A 16,976-nucleotide genomic window follows, 5' to 3' on the forward strand; every position below is an offset into this window, starting at 1 on the left:
CAGTGGTACGGTGCTCACATGACGTGACGTCAAGCGAACCCCATGTCAAATCAGCGCTGGCTTCCTTCTCCCTGCCTTCGGACACAGGAGCAATCAACAGAAAGTGAGCAGCAGCCACAGAGCTCACTTTTTGTTGATTAACTCATTGTCTGAAGGTGGAGAGACAGAAGCCAATGCTGATTGGATGTGGGGCCCGCTTGACGCCACAACGTACGGCATTGAGAGCCTCAGCACTTCAGGAACCATGCCAGCCATGGAGGTGAGTATAGGCTTTATTATTTCACCTGGGGGAAACATGTGGAATCAGATGGGCTTGTCCTAGTAGTGGACAACCCCTTTTATGTAGGCTTTTACATAAACAGTTAATTAGGGAGCTTGTGTGAAGTCATCATGATCTGCAGTGTCATTAGGCGTGAGTTTATTTGACTGTACACACAAAGGCCATACATAGCTGAACATTGAATAATGACTAGTAACGAAATACTGTCTAAGGAAGAACATACACTGGTTATAATTGGAGAAAAAACATAGAAAATAAAACAGAAATGATAAGTTATACTTGTTATGCCGATGGCACCACTTAAAAGATAAAACATGCCTCGGAATGCAGGTCATATATGGTACGTTTCTGATCCAGGGGGTCTGATAGTTGAAGCCCTCAGGAATCAAAGTGATGAAGGTTCCCCAACTACCCTGTGTAAATGGAGCAACTTGACCATTACTGTATCATTGGAAGTGATGTACACACCTGAAAACTGCATTCAGCTATCTCTATTGGTCGGAAAAAGAAAAGGGTTATTAGGGTTGACATAGAAGGAAGGAACGCTGGGTACAGAGATTGTATGTTTCTAAATCAGCATTAAAAAAATCACTTTACACATCTGTTTGTTTGCTGTTGTTGTCATCCCAGCAGCAGCCGTTGCTTTTTCCCTTCACATGTTGTCGATGAGTTGGGAGATTTATAGACAGCGGGGGCTTACTCTGGTACCATGACTTTAAGAGTTTGTTCACTTGCTCATGGTCTGTAATTCCATGAAGGTGGTCCACCTCTTCCTTCTCCTCCTCTTTCTTCTTCATCATGCGGGCGACCTTCATCTCATTGTGCATGCTTAGGAAGAAGTGGAGAATGCATTTACGGGCAAAATCTCTTGCGTGTTCACAGCAAGTCTCATCGAAGATCTTCTGCTCAATGTCAATGTAGTTACTCCAGTAGCGAGTTTGTAGAAAAGATGTTTGATCAAAGCACGGTTTAAGGGTTCGGGCAAGGAACGCCAAGATAATAAGGAACAACAGGATACTCCATCCTAAAGCCTGGACAGAAGAGACAATGAATTACTCTATGAAACATGTTGGAGGATGTATGAGTACAAGAACTAAGACCCCCCCAAGTTCTCATTGTCTTTGTGCCTGTTATTTGTCTAGTTTTCTGTGTTTTGCGCTATTGCACTCAATTCATTATGGTATATGTACCTTTATTTAAGTCCATTTTACATGTGCTCTCCTGGGTTTCCAGAGGAACACTACCAAGCACAGCCCCACACAGATGAGTTTTTGTCCCAGAATAAAGAAATGGTACTTGTATTTTTTAAAGGAGTAGGTGTCCCATGGTACCCCCACCCACATATTTATAAGAGTCACATTTGCAACCAGATCCCTTAGACCATTAGGGCCTGTGAAGCACATCGACATCAAGACTTCAGCACCCAATGTGAAAAGTTTGAGACTCTATGTAAGGTCAGGAGGTTGTATCTGATTCATGTCACATATTTCAGAGGGGCACTGGAGCCTAGGTCTCCCTGTCCTACAGTTATAGTGTATGAGAGGGTGGACCTAGCTATGATGAGACAAAGATGGGTAATCAGGTAATGAGCTGTGGGTGGAGCCATGCATCATCATCATCCTCACCTTCCCTGCTAGTTGAACTTTGACGGCCTATCCTAAGGAGAGTTCATTATGATGTTTTATTCCTGGACATCTCCCACTATTAGTGTTATTTCTCTACATCCAGTCCCAGCGTTCTGCCCATTTGTTGATGGTACCATGTAATAAATTGTATATAAAAATTAATTCATGATTAGCTAGTTACATCACTGATCATTATGTGGCATTTTTACTATGCGAGTTTACTGTATTCGTTCACCTGTGACCAACATTTCAAGTATCTTGAAACAGCTTTTCTTGAAGTGTTGTTCCGGATCAAGACGTCATCCTTACAAGGAACCTTGTAGAGCAGGATTTGCCATTCAGGTGAAGTGTTATTTGCAAAGCCTGGGAATTTGTCAGGGTCCACGGAGCCACTAAAAGCGCAGACAAAACACTTTCCATCCAAGAGTGAGGTAAGAATCCAGACGACAGGGGCAACCATAGCTCGTGTGAAGACGGAAGTGCACATGTATCTGAAAGTACAATGTAGATCATTGCAGATGTTCTACATATAATAAACAACAACAAAACTTGTGACCTTTACCTTTACCTGCCTCGTAATGCACAGAGCAGATAGCTATGTATTTGTTTTTTTCATCATCACATTCCAAGCACTAACTTTTTTTTTTTTTAGTGAAATAATACTTATTTTTGTGTGGGATGATATCTTTTGAATGACACCATTTTCTGTATTATGTAACTTTAGATTTTTTTTTCTTTAAGGGGAATTTGTCAGCAGGTTTTTGCTATGTAAGCTGAGGACAGCATGCTGTAAGGGTTTAAAAACAAAAATCAACTATGCCTCTCTTATCTGTGTGTGTGCTATTGATTACTTAAGCTAATGGCTTTATTACCCTGTGATAAACATTGCAGAACTACAAAGGCATGTGCAGAGAAGTCCAATACGCCCCCTTCTGTGATTGTGGGTGGGGACAGCTCTCCCAGGTCTGCTACATGCTTAAATTCAATTCTTTGAGAACGGCTGCACCCAGTAAACATCTTTATTTGGCTGGTTCATTTAAGGCCTGTGACACACATCCGTGCTGCCGGCACATGTTTGTCATTTTTTACACGTACCAGCGGCATGGAGACACGTTAACCAATGCTACCCTATTGTAGCAGGCACACACACGTAAAACCACACGGAACGTGTGTCCGTGTGCGTTTGTACGTGTGTGCGTTTTTCAAAGCGCTGACATGTCAGTGTTTTCTCACGCAGCACGGGTGTCACACGGCCCGCACCCGTACCACACGGGTGTAGTGTGGATGCGGTCCCGTGTGACACGCGCCAGCGAAAACACACGTGTCAGTGAAAAAAAAAAAACAACATTTACTCACCTTCTCCAGCCCTCCTGTCTCTGCCGCTGCTGCCTCTTGCTGCTGACCGCCGCTCATTATTCTCATTGAATATTCACTTCACTGCCTGGCAGCAGCAGCAGCGGGGAGACGGGAGGGCTGGAGACTGAGGATCAGCACCACGGACAGCAGCGCGGACATCAGGAAGGACCAGGTGAGTATGTTAATTACCGGTTCTACGTGTGCTATCGCGGATAGCACACGTAGAACACACGTGTCCCGCACGTTCTAGAGACACGTACTTACCTGCACGCAACACGCAGGGGAAATACGTGTCTCTCGGCACATGCGTGAATTTCACGTGAGTGTGGCAGAGGCCTAATATGGTGTGGTGTGTTAGGACTCCTATCTTATAGTTTCGCCCATATTTTTCCATTTTTACTATGGCATGACTTACTTGTATCTATTAGGTGTACCTCCTGACACTCTTCATTATATTGTACACACCTCTTGTACTATAGGCTATTGTGTTACTATACCCATTAACATTAATATTGTCATGCTGCTTCGTTTCCATACATTATTCACTTGCTATGCAGGGTGTTCTCTTGGTATAGATCAACTGTTTATTACTTAATATATTCATCTTTAAAAAAATTGTTTAAAAGAACAGAGAGTCCTCAGTGGTTGATACCTTTTAATGGCTAACTGAAAAGATGGTAATAATTGCAAGCTTTCGAGACTACTCAGGTCTCTTCATCAGGCATGGTATAACACAAAATCTGAAGAGTCACGTATTTATACACAACAGGACTTAGAATAGTGCAGTAAAAAAAAAAAAAAAAAAAAAAAAAAAAAAAAAAAAGAACAAGTTATATGAAACAGAACTATCTCTATGGCAGGGGGACAAGCTGTTCTAGCCATAAATACTGCTGCAGTTCAGTGTGAAAGTTTTATTGTCCTTTGATAAGGGTCTGGTCCAGGGCTGTGACATGCTCGGATGGTCAGAGGAGCACATCTTTTAACTGATGTAAAAAGACATGAATCCATGAGACACATTCATTCCTTCTCTGAATGTGTCAAAGGTCATCATAAGTTTGTACTCCCATAGTCTCCTGTCTCTCTGGGACTTGAAGTTTCCTTTCAATACCAGCAATTTCATGTCCATGATGCTGTGGTCTGGGTTACAAAAATGTTTGGCCACAGGTAGATCCATCCTTTTTTCTCTAATTGTGTGGCGGTGAGAATTCATCCTTGTCCTGAGCTGTTGTCCTGTCTCCCCTACATACAGACCCCCAGTTGGACATTTGGTACATATAATTAAGTACACCACATTGGTTGTGGTGCAGCTGAACGTACCTGGGATCTTGTAGTCCTGATGTGATCTGGGAATCTTTATCTTGTCCGTTGTCAATATTAATGGACAGGTCTTGCATTTTTTCTGGTTGCAGGGAAATGTTCCTGTTGGTGTTGGAGAGGACAGGGAGCTTCTGACAATGATGCTTCTTAGATTTGGGGGCTGTCTAAAACACAGAAGTGGGGGGTCTGGAAAAATAGATTTTAACCGGGCATCTTTTTTATCTCTACTGGCTTGCAATTATTACCATCTTTTCAGTTAGCCATTAAAAGGTATCAACCACTGAGGACTCTCTGTTCTTTTAAACAATTTTTTTATCTCTACTGGCTTTCAAGTCCCAGAGAGACAGGAGACTATGGGAGTACAAACTTATGATGACCTTTGACACATTCAGAGAAGGAATGAATGTGTCTCATGGATTCATGTCTTTTTACATCAGTTAAAAGATGTGCTCCTCTGACCATCCGAGCATGTCACAGCCCTGGACCAGACCCTTATCAAAGGACAATAAAACTTTCACACTGAACTGCAGCAGTATTTATGGCTAGAACAGCTTGTCCCCCTGCCATAGAGATAGTTCTGTTTCATATAACTTGTTCTTTTTTTTTTTTTTTCTTTTTTTTTTTTTTTTTTTACTGCACTATTCTAAGTCCTGTTGTGTATAAATACGTGACTCTTCAGATTTTGTGTTATACCATGCCTGATGAAGAGACCTGAGTAGTCTCGAAAGCTTGCAATTATTACCATCTTTTCAGTTAGCCATTAAAAGGTATCAACCACTGAGGACTCTCTGTTCTTTTAAACAATTTTTTTATCTCTACTGGCTAACACGGTACAAAGATATATTTTATTTGTATATTCATCTTTGTAATTTTGATGTGGTAACTTATGTTTGAATAGTAGTGTCTATCAGGATATTTATTCTATTTATGTTTTTGACATTTTTTGTCATAGTACCTTTTACAGTTCACATCTTGATAGACTCCTCTGACTATTAGATGTTGGCCATTGTTGCATCGTAGCAATTAAACCATTTTCTGTTTAGAGTTGTTCCTCTATATGTCATTGTCTTGCTGTGCACATTTTTTCAAAAAAGTTTTTTTGTAATATTTTCATGCTGCCTGACTAAAGATATTTCTAAAATTTAATTATTGTAGTTCGTTGTATATATATATATATATGAAAAAAAATATATATATAATTATACACTGTTGAATTCAGAATATCCTTGCCTACATTATGCTACTGTCAGATGAGGTAAAAAAAAAACCTGCTGACAGATTCCCTTTAAAGGCCGGCGTCACATTAGCGATTGAAAAATCGGTCCGATTCTCATGCCAGAGAGTAGTATGATTTTTTTTCTCATTTTTCATCCGTGTGCTGTCAGTGTGCAATCCGTTTTTTTACTCAGCAGCAATGAAAAAAAGGAAAATTGCCCGGGGTTGAAGGGGTTAATGTTTGGTGGAATAAACCTTTAACCATATAGATGCTGGCTACCTCTAGATCTATAGTAATTATTGTAAATATAAATATTGCACAAACTCAACATTATAGTGAGCACATTCTCAGAAAGTAGAAATAAGGAGGTTTTCCATTGTTTGGCTCTTTTGGCCATAATTTGCCCCACTGAGATAAATCTGATTTACCATTGATACATAACAATCACTTAGGGGTACTTTACACGTTGCGACATCGCTAGCATCGGCTAGCAATGTCAAGTGCGATAGCACCCGCCCCCGTCGCACATGCAATATCTGGTGATCGCTGCCGTAGCGAACATTATCGCTACGGCAGCTTCACACGCACATACCTTGTCGTCACTGCAACTTCACTAAGCGGCTGGCCAATAGAAGCGGAGGGGCGGAGATGAGGGGGACATAACATCCCGCCCACCTTCTTCCTTCCACATTGCCAGTGGATGCAGGTAAGGAGATGTTTGTCGTTCCTGCGGGTTTACACACAGCGATGTGCGGTGCTGCAGGAACGACAAACAACATTGTACCTGCGGCTGAACCGACATTATGGAAATGAACGACGTTACGCATATCAGCAATATTGTACGCTTCTGCGCTCATTTATCGTTGCACCTAGGATTTACACGTTGCAATGTCGCTACCGGCGCCGGATGTGCGTCACTAACGACGTGACCCCGACGATATATCGGTAGCGATGTCGCAACGTGTAAAGCCCGCCTTAGTCTTATGTCTATACTCCAGACTATTTATTAGTAGACATTTCTTTTATATTACTACTAGGGATGATTGAATACCTCAAATATTCGGCTTCGCGAATATCCAACGAATAGGTTGCCGCTATGCGAATATTCGATGCGCAATGTAAGTCTATGGGAAGCCCGAATAGTTCTGAATTGTTGTTATTCGGGTCTTCTCATAGACTTACATTGTGCATCGAATATTCGCGAGTAGTCAAATAGTGGCGACCTAGTCGGCAAATATTCGCGAAGCCGAATATTTGAGGTATTCGATCATCCCTAATTACTACATCTTAAGTTTCCTTTACCTTTTTAGTAGAATTCAATTGAAATATGGAAAAAATACGAATTTGTCGTGAACACTTACTTCACAATTGCCAGATCTTTCTTTCTCCCGCCAGTGGGTCTCATCCACTCTTCCATCATAATCGTTGATTGTCTGTTCACTATAAGACCACAGAGAAAAAGGGCAACTGGAGGCACAATCATAATTCCCATGCTATATATCATGTTGTATCTGGGAAGACACGGGCAATTAAAATCTAGCAAATAATAGATTTTAACACTGGCCATAGCTAAAAGCGCGCAAATCCCATTCATTACTGACTCCGAGTTTGACTGGAAGTACTGAAATATCATCTTGAAGCGATCCATGGTGATCTGATTTCTTCTCTATTCCAATGTGAAGTAAAATTGAGGCTCTGCTCCTGTAGAGACACTTATTGCTTAGATTTTGCGGAGGTTTCCTCCCGGAGTTTGAAGCTTATATGAATGTTCTTGTAGCCTGTGATGTGGACGGACGAGGTTGTTTCAGCCTTGTGTAGGTAAATGAGCTAGTCAAATGTTTGTTTTCCTGAATACATCATTGACGGGTCTATTGAAAGGGAATCGTGGCTTTTAAACATCAGGCACACGGGAAAACATAATCCATAAAAAAACAATGGGGCACAATTATGAATAAGAGGATATACTGAAACATTTTATTTTTAACTTTTATTTAATTATCCAATTTTATATTATATACACACCGTAAAAGAATATTAGGATAAAATGGCACAAATAGTAGAGAAATATATTATCACTGATCTTTTCTTACCAACTAACAGCATATTTTTACATACGGAGGTAATGGTATGACTGTATAGGTTCTTATCCCTCAATTTAAATTATACCTTTTTTGTAGAGATACGAGGTGCAGCCCCACAGGTGTTGTGTCGGTGCATTACCTTCAGGGACTCCACGTGGAGGAACAGTCTGGTCTCAGGTAGGGAATCTTCTCTTAGGATTTTTGTGATGCCACTCTCGGTATTGCGGTCAGGGTGACTGCCACTGCAGGTTAAGGGGTGCCTGGGGCTGATGGTGGGTGCAGTCAGTTGTAGTGGCCTCCCGAGAGTGAGGCAAGCCCCAGGGCCCTGTGTAAGTGTGTGGCACCACAAGTCGCAGAATGACTCACACGCACAAGTAGAATGTCTTTCAGGGGTTTTACTCACATTAGGTGGCAGAGTGAGTAACCCGGGCGTAGCTGGGATGAACCAGGCTGGAACCAGGAATCCTTCTGGCTGGCTGATGAGGGTGACTACCAACTCGCCTTTCTTAGCCCTTTATGTTTTTGTGGTGACCCCGACTTGAAGTCCCTACGGGGGTCACCCAGGGAAGTTGCTGCTGCTTGTTCTCCCCTCGTTTAGGCCCGTTTGCTCGTTGCCTGGACCAGGTCACTCCGGCTGCTTGCCTCCTGTGAACTATGGGCCCTCTCTTTGCTACGTGGCTGCGGACTCTGTGGTGTTGTCTTGGGGGTTTGAAGTGCCCCCTCAAGCAGGTTTGGCAGAAGAAAGGTGAATCTATCTCCTCCTCTCCTGTTCTTGCCTATGCAACCTAGCAACCAGGCTCTCTACGACACCCCTTGAGGGGACCTGGAGGCCACGCCCCCTCCTGGAATCTCTCAGGAGTCCCTTCAAAGGTCAATGTGTGAGACCTGATTACTATGCGCCTGTGTAGTCACACCTCGGTAAGCCTTCTGGATTACCTCTATTGTACTGCGCCCAGCATGGGTGCAGTACTCAGTGGTGCCTGACCAGCTCAGGGGCGCCACACCAGTAATGAGAAATCTATTGTCAAAGCCATATGCAATTCAGTGTGGAAGTGCCCTGGGGGTGTGTAACTGCACTTGTAAGAAGCAGTCTGCACACCCTCATTGCACTTACAATCAAATTTGCATATGGCTTATATGTTACATTTTTCCTGACTGGCACATTGGATTTCTACAAAAAACAATCATATTTATCGGGAGGCAAACGCCTATACTGCCAAACCACTAGCTCTATATGTGATATGTGCTGACAAGTTCCATATAAAGCTCATTTTACACTGGAACTAGAACTTTAACATAAAATCATGGCTGAAAGTGTTGGCACCCTTGAAATTATTTCACAACATGAAACATTTCTTCCAGAAAATGATTGTAATTACACATTTTGTTAGACACATCTTTATTTCCTTTTTGTGTATTGGAACATCACACAAAAAAACTGAGATAAAAAAGACAAATTGGACATAATTTCTCACAAAACCCCTAAAATGGGCTGGACAAAATTGTTGGCACCTATCCAAAATTATGGATAAACAACTTTGTATCAAGCATGTGATGCTCATTCAAACTCACCTCTGACAAGCAACAGGTGCGGGCAATATGAAAATCACATCTGAAACCAGATAAAGTGGTTGAAGTTGACTCAATCTTTGCATCTGTCACGCTCCCCGGGTCCCCTGCCTCGCTCCCCGGCTCACCTGCCACGCTCCCCGACTTCCCTGCCTCGCTCCCCGGCTCCTCTGTCAGGCGTCCCCCGCTCCACAGCCTCCAGGCCCCATCACCTGCGGTCCCCAGGCGGCCCGGTCCCCGCTCCCGGCGCCCGTCGGCAGCTCTGCTCCAGACCGGCTCTCCTGCCTCCTGTTCACCGCTCCCTGCCCTGGCTTCTGGCACCCGGGCCTCGTGCATGCGTATTAGGGCGCGCGCGCGGTCATTGACCCTTTCTTAAAGGGCCAGTGTCCTCCAACAGGATATTGAAGGATCAGGTACTGGGTATATAGGGGGATCCTTTCCAACTGGGCGGGGCCTGTTCTTCGTGTTTTCTAAGCTAGGAGTCAGGTCTCCTTGTGTCTGTGATATACTCACCTATCTCTCTCGTAGAGCCGCTCCTGCCTCGCCAACCGGTCCTGACGATACCCGAACCCCGAACAGTGACGGCCTGCCATCCCGTCAGTTCCTGCCATCTCCGATCCCTGTGGTGACCCGCCTTCTCGCTCCATTGGTTCCGGACTCTGCCTGACGACATCTCGGCCTCCGAACCTGAGCTCCGTCACCCGGACTACCATCAGAGACCCCGTGGTCCCAGGGACTTCTTCACTCCACTCCTCTGAACGGACTGTCCTGCTAGTGCTCCGGCTACCGGGCACCTTGCCCTCGGTGAGGTGTTCAGCCCAGTGGATCCACCTCCTGGGTCTGCCCGTCCACCTGGCCCTAACAGTAAGAACAGGCCATGGATCCCGCTGAAGCACTAGCGGCTCAGCTGGGCACCCTGCAGCAGGAACTCGTACGACAGCGCGAGACCCAGATCCGCATGCTGTCCTTCATGTCCTCTGTGGATACCCGCCTGAACACGCTGCAAGCATCTGCCACGTCCCTGGCATCTCAGGTTGCTACTGCACAGTCCACGGCCACGGTTCCTGTGGCGGCTACCTTGGAAGTTTCTAAACTCCGCTTGGCCTCTCCACCCCGATATGCCGGAGATCCCAAGACCTGCAGAGGATTCCTAAACCAGTGCTCCCTTCATTTCAAGCTGCTTCCGCACTTGTTTGCCTCCGACCAAGCCAAGGTGGCGTTTGTGATGTCCCATCTAGAGGGTGAGGCACTGGCCTGGATGAACCCCTTGTGGGAGAAGGAGGACCCTGTGACCACTAACATCCAGGAGTTCCTGCAGGCATTTCGTGGCACCTTTGATGAGCCCGGACGCACCTCCGCGTCTGCCTCATCTCTCCTCCGGTTACGTCAGGGGACTCTGACGGTGGGTCAATATGCCATCCGTTTTCGCACCTTGGCTTCGGAACTCGGGTGGAACAATGAGGCTCTAACCGGAACTCGGGTGGAACAATGAGGCTCTAACCGCCCTGTGACTACCAACATCCAGGACTTCCTGCAGGCATTTAGAAACACCTTCGACGAACCTGGACGTGCCGCTGCATCCGCCTCATCACTCCTCAGGCTACGTCAGGGGACTATGACGGTAGGGCAGTATGCCATCCGCTTCCGCACTTTGGCCTCAGAATTGGGATGGAACAATGAAGCCCTCACCGCCGCCTTCTGGGAACGACTCTCCAGCCGTATTAAGGACGAGCTGGCAGGCCGCGATGTTCCTTCCACCCTGGATGCCCTGATCGCACTAGCCACCCGCATGGATCTCAGATTCCAGGAACGATCCAAAGAGGTGTCCCGTGAGAGACGTCCGATACGGCATTCCTCTCCTCCGCAGAAGCCCGCCGTACTTCAGTCAGCGTCGTCTGGTGTCTCTGTCCACGAGCCCATGCAGATTGACCGTTTGCGGCAGTCCGAACAACGCCGAGCAGAACAGCTCGCCAAGGGCCTCTGCTTCTTCTGCGGAGAGGGCACACACCTTCTACGCTCCTGTGCAGAGAGGCCGGGAAACTCCAAAGCCTAGGGTTGGTAGGAGAGGCCACCCTAGGTGCTGGGACTCTCTCAGACCCGGTTACATGGTTACTGTTCAAGTGACAACGGGAGAGACGCGGTTCACGGCCGAGGCGTACCTCGATTCCGGGGCAGCAGGCAATTTCATCCAGCAGGCCACGGTGGACAAGTACCAGGTGCCTGTTACTCCACTCGACAAACCCCTCGTGATTGCCTCGGTAGATGGGAGACCCCTCTCTGACACCATCTCGTGGATCACCAAGCCGGTGGAACTACGTATCGGTGCCCTGCACACCGAGAACATCGCTCTCTACGTCCTCCCACACATGTCCCATCAAATCCTGCTGGGACTCCCCTGGTTACGGACACACGAACCGTCAGTCAGCTGGGGTACTGGTGAAATCACCCGATGGGGCTCCTCTTGCCACGAGAATTGTCTGAAGACTATACAGCCCATCCGACGACCTCCGGTTCCGGAGTCCCTACCGGGACTGCCCTCGGCCTATTGGTCCTTCGCGGACGTCTTTGATAAAAAGGAATCAGAGGTACTTCCGCCACATCGTCCTTATGACTGTGCCATCGACCTACTCCTGGGAACTACACCACCTCAAGGACGGATATATCCGCTGTCTCCTGCTGAAACAAGGGCCATGTCTGCCTACATCACGGAGAACCTGGCAAGGGGATTCATTCGGAGGTCCTCCTCTCCTGCGGGAGCAGGCTTCTTCTTCGTTAAGAAGAAAGAGGGCGATCTACGCCCATGCATTGACTACCGGGGATTGAACCAAATCACCGTGAAAAATAAATACCCCCTGCCGCTCATCCCCGAATTGTTTGATCGGCTTAGAGGAGCTTGTGTGTTTACCAAGTTGGATCTTCGGGGTGCCTACAACCTGGTCCGCATCCGCTCTGGGGATGAATGGAAGACCGCATTCAATACTCGCGATGGGCACTATGAATACTGTGTGATGCCCTTCGGCCTGTGTAACGCACCAGCAGTCTTTCAGGAATTGGTGAACGACGTGTTTCGGGACCTTCTCTACGTCTGTGTGGTGGTGTATCTTGACGATATCCTGGTCTTCTCTCCGGACCTCCAGACCCACAGAGAGAACGTGCAGCTGGTACTACAAAGACTGAGAGAGAATCGTCTATACGCCAAGTACGAGAAGTGTGTCTTCGAGCAGTCTTCTCTTCCCTTCTTGGGTTACGTAATCTCCGATACCGGTCTGCAGATGGACCCGGAGAAGGTCTCTTCCATTCTCAACTGGCCCCCTCCTTCCGGACTGAAGGCAATCCAACACTTTCTGGGATTCGCAAACTATTACCGTCAGTTCATCCCTCACTTCTCTGCTCTGACTGCACCTCTCTCCGCCTTGACCAAGAAGGGGGCTAATCCAAAGGACTGGTCACCTGCGGCCGACGCCGCGTTTGGCTCCCTGAAACAGGCATTTGCTTCTTCCCCTGTGCTCCACCGTCCTGAGTTAAACCGACAGTTTACCTTGGAGGTGGATGCCTCCTCCTCGGGAGCCGGAGCAGTGCTCATGCAGAAGTCCTCCTCCGGGAAGATGGTTACTTGCGGTTTCTTCTCCAAGAGCTTCTCAGCGCCTGAACGCAACTACACCATTGGTGACCGAGAGCTATTGGCAGTCAAACTGGCTCTGGAGGAATGGCGCTACCTTCTGGAGGGAGCAGTGTACCCCGTGATCATTTACACGGACCACAAGAACCTGGAATACCTGCGGTCCGCTCAGCGACTGAACCCACGGCAGGCCAGGTGGTCCTTGTTCTTTGCCAGGTTCGATTTTCAGCTCCATTTTCGACCCGCGGACAAGAATGTACGAGCAGATGCTTTGTCCAGGTCATTCATGCCCATGGAGCAGGAGGAGGAGACATCCCAGCCCATCATCTGCCCTAGTAAAATCATTCCGGTGGCTCCTGTCACCCTGGCCCAGATACCGACCGGGAAGACCTATGTCTCTGAGACTGACAGGCAAAAAGTGTTGCACTGGGGCCATGCCTCGAAAATAGCCGGCCATGCTGGTCAGAAGAAAACATGCAGTACAATTGTACGTCACTACTGGTGGCCATCCCTTCGCACGGACGTCGCTTCTTTTGTCTCAGCCTGCTCCTCTTGTGCCAGGAACAAGACGCCCAAACACCTGCCATATGGTCGTCTTCTGCCTCTGCCTATACCCTCCATTCCATGGCAACACATTGCAATGGACTTTATTACGGACTTGCCCCTGTCCTCCGGACACACAGTCATATGGGTCGTGGTGGATCGGTTCTCCAAAATGGCTCATTTCGTCCCTATGGCTGGACTGCCCTCTGCCCAGGAACTCGCTGACGCTTACATACAGCACATCTTCCGGTTGCATGGCTTTCCATCTCACATTGTGTCCGACAGAGGAACTCAGTTTACCTCCCGCTTCTGGAGGGTCCTCTGCAAACATCTGGGAGTGGCTCTGGACTTTTCTTCAGCCTACCGTCCTCAGTCGAATGGCCAAGTGGAACGAGTCAATCAGATCTTGACCTCCTTCTTACGTCACTACGTTAACGCCCATCACGACGACTGGTCCACGCTTCTTCCTTGGGCTGAATTCTCCCATAACCACCACGTCAGTGAGTCCTCCTCCAGCTCTCCCTTCCATGTCATTTATGGACTTCAGCCTTCCGTCCCATTATCTGTATCCTCTTCCTCGGATGTCCCTGCTGCTGATGCTGTAGTCCGTGACTTTGCAACAATTTGGGACTCTGTCAAGACGTCCCTTGGACGTGCTTCCCTGCGGATGAAGAGACACGCAGACAAAAGGCGTCTGGATCCTCCGTGTTTCTCTCCAGGAGATTTGGTCTGGCTTGCTTCCAAGTACGTCCGATTGAAGCTACCATCATACAAGCTGGGTCCTCGCTACATCGGGCCGTTTAAAGTCCTCAGCAAAATAAATGAGGTCTCCTACAAGCTGCAGCTCCCGGCCACGATGAGAATACCCAACTCCTTCCACGTCTCCCTGCTCAAGCCAGTTGTCCTTGGTCCCTTCTCCGCTGCTGCCAGTTCTGCTCCTCCTCCTATTGCTGATGATGACATCTATGCGGTAAGGGATATCGTGGCCATGAAAACCGTGCGGGGCCGACAGTTCTTCCTGGTGAACTGGGCAGGGTATGGTCCTGAGGATAGGTCCTGGGAGCCCCGGGAGAATGTGGGTACTCCTCTGATACGTGCCTTCCTGTCCCGGTTGCGGGGAGGGGGGCGTGGGGGGGGGTACTGTCACGCTCCCCGGGTCCCCTGCCTTGCTTCCCGGCTCCCCTGCCATGCTCTCCGGCTCCCCTGCCTCGCTCCCCGGCTCACCTGCCACACTCCCCGGCTTCCCTGCCTCGCTCCCCGGCTCCTCTGTCAGGCGTCCCCCGCTCCACAGCCTCCAGGCCCCATCACCTGCGGTCCCCAGGCAGCCCGGTCCCCGCTCCCGGCGCCCGTCGGCAGCTCTGCTCCAGGCCGGCTCTCCTGCCTCCTGTTCACCGCTCCCTGCCCTGGCTTCTGGCACCCGGGCCTCGCGCATGCGTATTAGGGCGCGCGGTCATTGACCCTTTCTTAAAGGGCCAGTGTCCTCCAACAGGATATTGAAGGATCAGGTACTGGGTATATAGGGGGATCCTTTCCAACTGGGCGGGGCCTGTTCTTCGTGTTTTCTAAGCTAGGAGTCAGGTCTCCTTGTGTCTGTGATATACTCACCTATCTCTCTCGTAGAGCCGCTCCTGCCTCGCCAACCGGTCCTGACGATACCCGAACCCCGAACGGTGACGGCCTGCCATCCCGTCAGTTCCTGCCATCTCCGATCCCTGTGGTGACCCGCCTTCTCGCTCCATTGGTTCCGGACTCTGCCTGACGACATCTCGGCCTCCAAACCTGAGCTCCGTCACCCGGACTACCATCAGAGACCCCGTGGTCCCAGGGACTTCTTCACTCCACTCCTATGAACGGACTGTCCTGCTAGTGCTCCGGCTACCGGGCACCTTGCCCTCGGTGAGGGTTCAGCCCAGTGGATCCACCTCCTGGGTCTGCCCGTCCACCTGGCCCTAACAGCATCGTGTGTCTGTGTGTGCGACGTTTGTGTGTCACGGGCAATTAGTTGCCCGTGGCGCACAAAGTTGTGAACCCCCGTCACACGTACTTATCTCCCGGACGACGTCGCTGTGGGTGGCGAATATTCTCTTCCTGAAGGGGGAGGGATGTTCGGCGTCACAGCGACGTCACACGGCAGCCGGCCAATAGAAGCGGAGGGGCGGAGATAAGCGGAACGTAACATCCCGCCCACCTCCTTCCTTCCGCATTGCCGGTCGGGACGCAGCTAAGCTGTGTTCATCGTTCCCGGGGTGTCACACGGAGCAACGTGTGCTGCCACGGGAACGATGAACAACTGGAGCACAGAAGGAGGACCGACTTTTTGAAAATGAACGACGTGTCAACGAGCAATGATAAGGTGAGTATTTTTGCTCGTTCACAGTCGTTCCGAGGTGTCACACGGCACGATATGTCTGATGATGCTGGATGTGCGTCACTAACGACGTGACCCCGACGACATATCGCCCGATATATCGTACCGTGTGACGCCGGCATAAGTATGGAGAACAGAAAGAGAAGAAGAGAACTGTCCGAGGACTTGAAAACCAAAATTGTTAAAAAGTATCAACAATTTCAAGGCTACAAGTCCATTTCCAGAGATCTTGATGTTCCTTTGTCCACAGTGTGTAATATAATCAAAAAGTTTTCAACCTATGGCACAGTAGCTAATTACCCTGGAGGACGACATCAGAGAAAAATTTGATGAAAGGTTGCAATGCAGAATAGTCCGGATGATGGATAAGCAGGCACAATCAAAATCGAAAGATTGTTACTATCCTGTAATCTCAGGGTGCATCAGTGTCAGCATGAACTATCCATTGACATTTGAATGAAACGCTATGGCAGGAAACCCAGTAGGATCCCACTGCTGACAGAGACAAAAAATGTTAGATTTTGCAATGCAAATGTGCAATGTGCCAAGTGTCAGAAATCTGGGTTTGTGTCCTAGATCATGGGTCTTCCAGCAGGGTAAGGACCCTAAAAATACTTCAAGAAGCCCCAGAAATGGATGGAGACAAAGCGCTGGAGAGTTTTGAAGTGACCAGGAGTGAGTCCGGATCTAAATCCGATTGAACACCTGTGTAGAGATCTTAAAATTGTTGTTGGGAGAAGACGCCTTCAAATATGAGAGACCTGGAGACATTTGCAAAGGAAGAGTCCAAAATTCCATTTGAAAAGTGTAAGAAGCTCACTGATGGTTATAGGAAGCGATTGACTGCAGTTATTTAGTCCAAAGGGTGTGCAACCAGGTAATAAGTTGAGGGTGCCAACAATTTTGTCTGGACCATTTTTGGAGTTTTGAGTTAAATAATATCTAATTTATCTTTCTTTCTGTTGTTCCAATACACAGAAAGGAAATAAAAATGTATAACAT

At 48.0% G+C, this 16,976-nt stretch overlaps 1 protein-coding gene across 1 annotated transcript; it reads right to left on the bottom strand.

Annotated features, from left to right (window-relative positions):
- Positions 1-873: 873 nt before the first annotated feature.
- LOC142313323 (calcium homeostasis modulator protein 3-like) lies at positions 874-7,442 on the bottom strand. The gene is made up of 3 exons (XM_075352323.1): positions 7,156-7,442; positions 2,141-2,396; positions 874-1,311 (listed from the first exon to the last, which is right to left on the bottom strand). The coding sequence occupies exons 1-3, from the start codon at positions 7,440-7,442 to the stop codon at positions 874-876; spliced, it is 981 nt and encodes a 326-aa protein (XP_075208438.1).
- Between the last annotated feature and the right edge of the window lie 9,534 nt (positions 7,443-16,976).

This window comes from Anomaloglossus baeobatrachus, chromosome 5 (assembly GCF_048569485.1).
Source record: "Anomaloglossus baeobatrachus isolate aAnoBae1 chromosome 5, aAnoBae1.hap1, whole genome shotgun sequence".
Taxonomy (NCBI): domain Eukaryota; kingdom Metazoa; phylum Chordata; class Amphibia; order Anura; family Aromobatidae; genus Anomaloglossus; species Anomaloglossus baeobatrachus.

What these genes read in the sequence shown, in the direction of transcription:
- LOC142313323 (XM_075352323.1), bottom strand. Translation starts at nt 7,442, where the DNA reads ATGGATCGCTTCAAGATGATATTTCAGTACTTCCAGTCAAACTCGGAG. An exon ending in AAAGATCTGGCAATTGTGAA is followed by an intron (nt 2,397 to 7,155) that starts GTAAGTGTTCAC and finishes TTGTACTTTCAG; the next exon opens with ATACATGTGCACTTCCGTCT. An exon ending in ACTTGAAATGTTGGTCACAG is followed by an intron (nt 1,312 to 2,140) that starts GTGAACGAATAC and finishes TCTTCTGTCCAG; the next exon opens with GCTTTAGGATGGAGTATCCT.